General features: G+C 46.8%; 1 protein-coding gene across 1 annotated transcript in view; it reads right to left on the reverse strand.

The window, feature by feature from the left end:
- LOC104513254 (coagulation factor XIII A chain-like) overlaps nt 1-10087 on the reverse strand; it is a 33913-nt gene that overhangs the window by 22163 nt on the left and 1663 nt on the right. The window contains exon 2 of the mRNA XM_010156546.1: nt 4538-4726. Coding sequence (XP_010154848.1) covers nt 4538-4726 — 189 coding nt within the window. The remainder of the gene's footprint in view (nt 1-4537; nt 4727-10087) is intronic.

Genomic DNA, 10087 nt, shown 5'->3' on the forward strand with positions numbered 1-10087 from the left:
GTGATAGTAGCCTAGAGGATTGGTATTTATCATCATTCCAGAAGTATGCCAATGAATAAAACTTTCATAATAGTATTTAGGGCTAGACCAATATATATGGATTTATGAATCCATTTAAGAAAAATACAAATACACAACAATTTATGAGGGTGTGGGGAAATATATCATTAGAGTAAGGATGCACCATATAAGCTCATCAACCACTCTAGGATTTACAACCGTGTACAGGAAACTACTACTAAAAGCAAGACTGAAGGCCATATAAGCCCATCTAATCATGAAGCTGCTTTTCAGAGAAATCCCTGCCAGTGGTGGAAAATTCACAGCACTCATGGCAAACTGGCTGCCCCAGGTGCAGGAGCTGTGCTCAGACAGGCTGGGGCCCATGCTGTGGGAAGCCAAGAGCAGCACATAGTATTCCCATCGCCACGGAGGCAGTAGTCAGGGGGGATCAAGGTGGGAGAAGGAGCCATTGGCTCCTCTGGGCTCCTTGGAGCTCCAAGAAAACTGAAACTCTTCCCGCTGTGGGGAGCTGGATGTAAGCACAGCACCTACACTACTCTTGTGGTTCTTTTGTCTTAGCCCCAGACCAATAAAACGATGATTTCCCAAGGGGTAATGCTCACCTTTCCTCTCATTAAAGCCAGGAAGTGGGCTGCGAGGAAGGAAATATGCAGTGATGGAGTAGCTCCCAAACCACAGGTACTGAGGCAGGGCTGCAGTCCAGTACAAGAACTGGAATAACATCCCATTACTCTTTATAAGTGGATATTTTTCCATACGGAGTATTTGGCACATTTGTTGTTCTCCATACTTTGGCAGACAGGTATGGCCCTAATTTAATGAAGCTTTATATGCAAGACTGAATTATAATAATTCACAGGTTGGCACTTCAGCCAGTTTCACTGACGATGGCTCTACGGAAAACAGTCTCTTAAAACAAAGAGGACTTTAGTCATAAGGAACCGTCTCAGAAGAATATCAGAAGAAGTGGCTTTGAGGAGATTGGGGTGAATTATTTATATATTTACAAACATATATTTGTTTATACAATTTAGCCCACAAATTCTAGACTCTGTGTGAATGGTCTTTAAATGGACTGTGGATTAAAAATATTGTTACCAGAGGTTGTTCTGTCAGTGTTTCAGACCTAGTTTCACATGATGCAAGAAGCATTTGTCCCAGGTACCCTTGATTCATTATCAATTAGAAGGATTAAGCAGTCTCTACTTGCTTTACTTGCTTCATTAATCATCTTTTTAATGATGCAAAAGAAGCAAAAATAGGAGCCAAAAAAAAAAAAAAAAGAAATAAAACTAAATTTTAGGGAATAAAAGAAAAAAGAGTAGTTCTGCACACACAGGATCAAGTCATTACCATTGTCCCATTTTTCAGGAGAAAAATTAGTCTTTAATGTAGAAAAACTCTGTGATGGATTAACGTCAATGCTGGGGAATTTCCAGTGCTGGGAACTAACCATTTCTGAATAGCTTTGTACGGTGCTGTTGTATAAACAGCCCTCACTGTAAGCATAGCCCTGTAAAAAGAAACGTTGAGTTTTCCCAGCTCCAGCTGAATTCCCTGGGAGCCAAGGCTGGCTGGCCCTACCAAACGCATCTTTGTACCTTATGAGACTAGCACTTTGAAACACCAAAAAGATACTACAGCTCATGGACAGCCTGGTGCACATTGCCTGGGGTAAACTTCCCACCCTTGGAGATACTCAAAACCTATCACCAGGGCGAGGTCCTGAGCAAGCCGGACCTGCATCAAGCAGGATGTGACACCCCCAGAGGTCCCTCCAACCTAGTCATTTTACAGTTTTCCCACACTGACTGAAAACCACTGCTCAGGCATGCAGAGAGCTCCTCAGTAAATGTCATTTTACAACAACCTGCTGATGTTTCTTTGTGTCTGTCACTTTAGTCTCTCAAACCCAGCCCTTTCCTAGGAGGCATATCCCTTGTTTCAGTGCAAAAAGCTTCTCTGACCTCGAGCTGCCTCTGCGGTATGGCCAGTCCTTTGGTGTAGCTCCTGCCTGGCAGTACCAAAGGGTAGGATTCATCTCCCCTGTCTTTGGTTATCTTGACGTCAGAGTCTGGTCTATGGGGGAGAGTCAATGAAGGAAGACAAAAAGTCCAGAGAGTTCATCTCATTTTAAGACAGCAGGGCTAAAGTGCCACCTGGAGCTGCCTGCCCCATTCCTCTGCTCACAGAGACAGCCTAGGCAACAGCTTTTGGTCTAGGCTCAGGCTTTTGGGCAGCTGGCATTAGGAGAGGTGAAATGTTTCCCCATGACGGAAGGTTTGAGAGCACTGAAACCTTGAGCACACAAGTGCCCTTTCCCAAGTACAAGACATCTCCTCTTTCTCCCCTTCAGGGCATTAAACGTTGGGCTTACCACTAAAAGGAGAAGTAGAAAGAGTCAAGCAGATAATCTCTGGATAATTTCCTTCTTCGTGGACTGTTTTGCTTTCTGTCACTAGCCTCTGAGAACTGTATACTGTGCTTTCACCACACGTGCATAAAGGGAAACATTTGTGGAGCACTATCGACCAGTTCCTAGAAGAGGAGCTTGAACATTCTTCTCCCAGTTCAATCTCTGTGAGCTGAATTCCTTGTAGCAAGAGGTCAGTGGTGCTCACAGAAGCAGACACTTAAAAAGCAGGGGAGAGCAACAGCATTTTATACTATCCTTTATATATGCAGCGTTTCCCGTCCGCTGATTGCCAGCCACCACACATGGGACATCAGCATTAATGTTCCCATTTCACAGAAAGGAGAGTAACAGTGAAGAATGGGGAGGAGAAGTCAACCACAGGCTCAGGGCTGACCCCAAAGTCATCATTCAGAGCAGAGTTTGTTGCAAAGTCTCCCTTGGCTCAGGTTGTGTGTAACCCCATTCCTACCGTGGCTGAGGATGAAGGGATTTTTATCCATGCTGAGAGATCCAAGGTACAAACCACAGACACATGTGTGAGGGAAGACCAACAGGAAAATGAGTGAATATGTTCCCTTAAGTGGACTATGCCACGTCAAAAGAAGTGTTAAATTTCTTCTTCCAATATAGAATATCTGATTAAAACAAATGTAAACTGCATACAATGCAATAAAAAACAAATGTACCATTTTCCACTTCTTGATACAGCTGTTTGTTTTAAACACATAAAGATTAAGGGAACAGTCTTGAATTTAATTAAATCCCAAAAGAACTAATGATATTTATGCATATTAAATTTTTAAAGGCACTTGTGGCTGTTCAGCCAATCATTCACTGGACTGTCATAACATGCCTCCCAACCCTAATTTAAATTAGAAAGAAGAGACCCGCGAAAAAAAAATGTGCAGACAGTAACCTTTTCACTGTACATATGTTTAAGAGATAAACGCCCATCTAGCTTTAAAAGGTAACAAATCTAATAAATGGCCACATCATCATAATTCAACAGTGAAAAAAAAATCAATGTTACAAATTTCGTAACAGCATCTCTCAGGAAAGTAAATTAAAACATCAATTCAAACATACTTTAAAGAGTTTATAAGGGGAACACTGACATCAACACAGAAACACCCAGATCACTCTAGATGAAGACAGGGCTTTCCCAGAGCTCTGGTGTAGGGAGCAGCATTCAGTGGGCTATCTTTGGAACACAGCAGGAAGTACCATTCTGTTGTTTGCTTTTCCACTTTTCCAGCGAGGTCACGCCATTTTCTAGTCCTGTACCTTCCATAAGCCAACATGTTGCCCAGAGAAGCTGTGGATGTCCCATCCCTGGAAGTGTTCAAGGCTAGCTTGGATGAGGCTTTGAGCAACCTGGTCTAGTGGAGGTTGTCCCTGCCCATGACCGGGGGGTTGGAACTAGATGGTCTTTAAGGTCCCTTCCAACCTAAATCATCCTATGATGTTACATTAGGGCCTGGGTCTCTGATGAAGAACCCTCAGAGTGATGAAAAATGCTTTCTTGTTCTTTTTACAGTAAATCAAAAAAGCCTCTGATGTGGCCCTAAGTCTCTGGTCCAAAGCCACAATCTCTGCACCTTCTCTCTCGTTACCAGGTTGGCTGTAAATGTAGGCTGCGACGTTGCAAGGCCTCCTATTCTTCCACCCTGCGTAATTTTCCCCCCTTGTGTACTCAACGTTCTGTTATCCAGTACATGCATAGCCATCTCTCCCACCTTAGACAACAGACTCCTCCTAAACACTAATACAAGACGTTTCCCATTGCACTTACCTTCCAGCATTGCCATACAGCATTAACCAGAGGTAACTTTGAAAGCTCAAAATAGTACACCTTCTTGCTAAACAGAATGCCCCAAACACTGCTCCTTCCCTCACAAGCAATTCTGCTGACTTTCTCGATTAAGGACTCAGACTCTGTTTAGAAAAGCACTTCCTTGCCTGTGGTTAAGCCTGGTTTTATGGTTTATCAATCATAACAGGAAAAGACCCAGCCATTAAGTACTGCTGTGTTCCTGCTTATGAGAGGCTCTTCAACCTTACTTTGCTGATATGACACAGCCTTTGCCAGGCACTTACCTATCAAATACTCCAGCCAGAATCGGTCCGTCTCTGGGTTGTAGGGCCGGTTGAAGTCAATCTGGATTTGGAAAGGCTGTCCCCGACGCACTATCAGCTTGGGGCTGTAGTACTTGTCAGTGTGGTGCTGCTGCTTGTTGATCTCGTGGGGGTCCTTGAACATATGAACATCCACCACGTGCAGGTAATCTGCAGAGACACGTAAATTAACAGAGAAGGAAGGCGTCAGGATGTTGGAATCTCAATACTGATACCAACGTCGAGGCCCTGTCCTCCCCTTCCCTAGCACCACCTCATCGAGCAACACCGTGCAACAGAGCATGCTAGACCTGTTTGGAGCTTACATCCTCCTGGCTGAGCAGAGTTTTATGGGCTGGCACTTGTCTGTCCACCTGCCATTTTCACAGTGTCTGCAAGGCTTCTAGTGAATGGCAAAAGCAATTGCAGAAAGGGCAGGTTTCTGCAGGTGGAAAGCTGAATGTCCTCAAGGAGAGTTGGGCTCCATATTTCCTTTGGCATTGGCCATCTGCAAATCTGGGCCTCGCTGTCACAAGTTTACCAGTGCAATCAGTGGGCCTTGACAGCTGTGACTTCATGTCTCCCTTCTCGAAGACCTCCATTTGTAAAATGCAAATTCACAGGGGTTTTGTTCTTAAATACATTAACGTTTGCAAAGCACCACTACTGTCGCGTGCTGAAGAGCCAGCGAGGCAGTTAATGATCCTGCATTTAGCTGAGAGCTTGGATTGTCTGTACTAAATAAGGTTTTGGTGCACCGTATGTGTCTAGACTCAGCTTCTCAGTACACCTCCACTGCTATTAGTGTCTTCTTATGGAAACTAAATATAACATTACAGTATATAATTACAGCATAGAGTTACAGGCAAACAGCAGTAGGTATCTGTAACGTGCATGGGCAAAGCTTCATTCCCTTCAAATTAGGGCTGTCTAAAGGGTTATAGCCTACCACTGCTGGAAATTAGTCTGCTCAGCTAATGACCAGTGTGGGGTGGCATTGGGATAGCCAAAGGCACTTGCAGTCACCGTGAGATACATGACTGTACTGTACCGGGAGTCTTCACAATAGGAATCTTCTCACACAATGAGCGAGCACATGAAAATGAGCTGGATATCATTCTTTCACCTACATGCTCGGGTAGATAATCACGAAACCTCTGCCAGGAGGACCGTTACTGCTCACCACCAGGAGAGAGACAGAGGAGTAAAGCTTGATTTGCAGATCTCCACTTGTCTTTCCAGGTGCTGACAGTCAACTAGCTAATTTCTGCATTTTATACTGACGATGACAGAGCCAAACTCATGCCTGGCAAAAGGAGATGCACATTTGCAGCAGCTGGTGGGGCTGTGTGTACTCACGATGGTGGCTAATTTGGCTGGCTACTGAGTACACAGTGAGCAGGCATGATGCACTCAGCAAATGAGTTGGATATTCAAGTCACTGGGGGCTGAACAGAGCCCATTTCACAGAAACTTAAACAACAGCCTTGTGCCCTGCTTTTTCTTGGAGGCAGGGAGACACTGCGAAGTGGCCAGCTCTGGACAGGCAGCAGATCACCTCCCTCTCGGGTGTGCGGCCTCCAGACTACAGCAGCCTGTGCGTTAGCCCTGCCCTTCTGCAGGGATATGTTCAAGACATCACCAGAGCCCCGCAGGCAGCAACTTCCCTGGACATCAGCACGGTCCTTCTCCTGCCTTTGTTGTCACCCAGCCTGGGCTCTGGGTGACAGCTAACAGACAGAGGGAAATAGGGGCAGCAGGAGCAGCACAAGCTGCCTAGCCCTGCCCTTCCAGGAATAAAAGGAAAGGAAACCGCCCGAGGATGCAACAAGATAAGGATCCTTGCTTGGAAAAGTCCTGGACAACTGAACTCAAACCCACCGTCCTCCTGCTAACCCTAATCCATGGGAAGACTGGAATGCCCTGTTTAACACTGAGGAAGGCTTGAAGTCCCATGGCAATGTTACTGCTATTCTCAGCTCCATTTGCCAGGCTTCCGGAGTAACTTCTGTAGATCCCCACTGGCTGTAGCGCTGGCTGAATTACAGAGATGTTTTCTGTGTGAAACATCAAATGCGTTTTGCTCAGAAATCATTCTCGTTGCCCCTCTGTGAAGTGAGGCACACCTTCACCTCCCTCCCTGCAAAACTTACCAATGCTCACTCACAAGAATGCTAACAAAGCTCACAATCAAATTAGTCAGGAATTTCCAGGACTAGGGTAAAGCAGAGGCAAGGAACAGTGTGTCCTGTTATTTATCCCAACCCCTCCCAGGCTGAAAGCACTGCATATGAAAGCTTTGGACTCTGTGAGAGGTGAAGCTCTCAGTAAGTTTGGCTCAGCTTCTCCCTCCTTCCAAGGACACATAAAAACAGAGTTAAGGGTTTGGTTTGTTTTATGTTATGTTTTCATCTCGTGTTCTGAAATAAAAGGCAACAGCGACCCTGCCCTTCCTTTGCCATGTTTGCACACCCGAGAGGGAGGTGCTCTGCTGCCATGTTAGCCCCTTCAAGGAACTGCAGAGCTAAGCCACTCTGGAACTTGACTTCACACTGAGAGTGAAAGTGAAATGTGTTTTCTGCAGAAGTGTATGGCTGTGTTTTGACATGAGCCATGTAAGTCCTTGAGATGAAATTAAGCCAGTGCTGAAGATTCACGTTGAGCCTGACAGATGAAGATAACCTGTGACCGAGCCTGTGTTAATCACAGGAACAGTAATTACAGAGGACAAAACATGGGCAGGGTAATGGGATGTGCTAACACCATCACCAGGGTACGATCGAAGGGAAAGGTCCAGGTGCTGTGCATGTCACCGCTCATCTGTGAGGGATGGGTGGCCATTGAGGCTCCTTTGAAGTCAGGTCCATTTGATGGTTTGCCCATGGCCTGCTGCTGTTTAGTGCAAGCAGGTTTGCTGCATGAGAGGCAGAAGTTTGAGGGTTCCTTTAAGCTTTTGCAATGTTGAGCTTGCATGGAAATAAATAAGCACAAGCTTGAGCTGTTTTTTGAACAAGAATAGCCTTCAAACATCAGGCTTTCTTGCAGGACCAGAAAGGGCTCTGGATTACAAACGGATTAGTCCAAGTTTCCCAAAGATGTACCTATCACGCTGCTAACAGGGGAAGCACGATTCCCTGGCGAGTCGATGGACTTCGCCAAGGAGGGTGCGTGGGGAGCTTGCAGACCATGGGGCTGTGTCCTCCCACCGAGCGGCTGTAAGCGCCAGGCCCACTCGTAACACATTGCGGTGCGATGAGCTGGCTGGGAAGAGCCAGGGGGAGGACACGGCACAGGCGTGTTCACGGAGACATGGGCTTCTTGCTGAAGAAGCACTCAGGGGCTGCACATCCTCCTTACTGAGCATCTCCTCCGGCAAGCAAGCTGGGCTGCTGCAGCCCACTGACCAGGCTGGGGAGACAACAGTGCCTGGCAGCCTCCGCCACTCTCTCCGGCTGTGATTCAGAGGAGTAGAAGTGGGTGTCAGCAGAGAGCTAGTCAAGCACAGGGTTTTACCTCATCCTAGAGTAGTAGCTAAAATAGGTCAAATGAATCACACCCTAAAAATGCCTGTTTCTCTCCGTTGGCTGTCAAAGGAAATGAGGGTGAATAGCTCAGCTGTAGACACCTACACTGCACAGATCAAGGGCAAGATTCAGTTAAATTTAGGCATCTAAATGATGTGAGCCTAGTATGTAACCTCTTATTACAGCCAGTTGCTGCCCAGAGTGGTGCTGAGAGAAGGGTACAGATCACCCTGGAAGTGACACCCACTGCCTCTCCAGACAGCCTGTGCCCTCACTGCCACTCACAGCATGGCTCTGTGTTGGCTATGATCTGACACAGGTGAGGACACTGACATTTAGATGTTTACAGCTGGTGTTCACTCCTAGGCAAAAGGCTAGAAAACACCTTAGTTGTAACAGCAGGGATAAAAGCATTTCAATGTTTTTTTCAGGGCGTTATGGCAATGAAATGTGGGAACCGCTACAAAAACTTTGGACAAGCCTGAAGTGTAGAGGTCTGCAGGAGAAGGGGAAGGAGGCGGCACAAGGATGTGCTCCCGGCGCTGGAGCCCTCTTGCACTGTGCTGCTCCTGCCCTGCCTGCAGACGCTCGCTTTAATCCCCGAGTGCAACACTGGGAGTGCTCTGGACAGGCTCTGCTCCTGAATGCAAGTCTCAGTCTGACCTCCACCGGGCTATGAGCCTTTAACGTGCTCTGACAGGTGACTTAGGCATCTGACCCCAAAACAGCGTGTCCAGGGACCACACTTACATCAGCTGGTATCACAGGCTTAGATCACAGCTGACGTGCACTGAAACAGTGCTGCAGTCCCTTCAGGTCACCCCTTGCATGTTGTTGCTACAAGCACGGCAGAGCTGAACTGCACAGCAGAGCTGATCCAGCTGAACAAAAAGAGATTTGCTGTTAGGTAGAAATGTAGTTTTCAGCCTTACCAGTCCCATAGCCAGGTTTTGGTCTGGGCCATACAAACTCTTGCTTTGGACAAGGGCTGTTTTTCTCACAAGCAGAATCACCTTAAGCACGTGTTGTGTTCCTGCCTCAACCCTTTTGAGGTGACATTCCGAAGTTTCCATTGCAATTCTGAAAAGCAAGAGGCTCCCGCCCACTCAGCACTGCACTTCATTCAGAGCCTGACGTGAAGCACATCAAAAAGCAGCAGGGATCTTTCTGCTTGTGCTGGTGGGCTTTAGCTACAGGCTGAATTCCTTCTAAGGTATCCTGCACCCTTACACAGCTCCAGCTTCTGTGAGCATATTGGGTTTGAAACGGTATCGTCAGGTCCTGTACTGCATTACATTTGACAATTTAAACACACATACTTTCCCCCGAGCTACCGGGTTGTTTGGAAAGGTTCAAGCAGAGTTTTTACAGTCTTAACATGCCAGTTGGTTGGCTCAGGCATTTTTTAAAATAAATGTTTTTAAAAGAAACTTGTGTGTGTTAAGATGGGGGGACATGTGGTTAAGGCACATGATTCCCACACAACATTCTTGTCTTCCCACATGATATCCTTGTCTCTAAACTGGAGAGACATGGATCTGATGGACAGACCGCCCAATGGATAAAGAACTGACTGGATGGTCACACTCAGAGAGTGGTGGTCAATGGCTCAATGTCCGAGTGGAGACCAATAGTGAGAAGCATTCCTCAAGGGTTGGTGTTGGGACCAGTACTGTTCAACATCCTTGCAAGTGACATTTATGATGGGATTGAGTGCACCCTCAGCAAGTTTGCTGATGACACCAAGCTGTGTGGTGCAGTCGACATCCTGGAGGGAAGGGATGATATCCAGAGGGACCTGGGCAGGCTAGGTGGGCCACTGCCAACCTCATGGAGTTCCACAAGGCCAAGTGCAAGGTCCTGCACATGGGTCAGGGCAATCCCAAATACAATACAGGCTGGGTGGAGAGTGGAGAGAAAGCAGCCCTGAGGAGAAGGACTTGGGGGTACCGGGGGATGAAAAGCTGAACACGAGCCGGCAGTGTGCGGCGGCAGGCCAAAAAGACAA

The sequence above is a fragment of the Eurypyga helias genome, unplaced genomic scaffold (genome assembly GCF_000690775.1).
Source record: "Eurypyga helias isolate BGI_N326 unplaced genomic scaffold, ASM69077v1 scaffold9468, whole genome shotgun sequence".
Taxonomy (NCBI): domain Eukaryota; kingdom Metazoa; phylum Chordata; class Aves; order Eurypygiformes; family Eurypygidae; genus Eurypyga; species Eurypyga helias.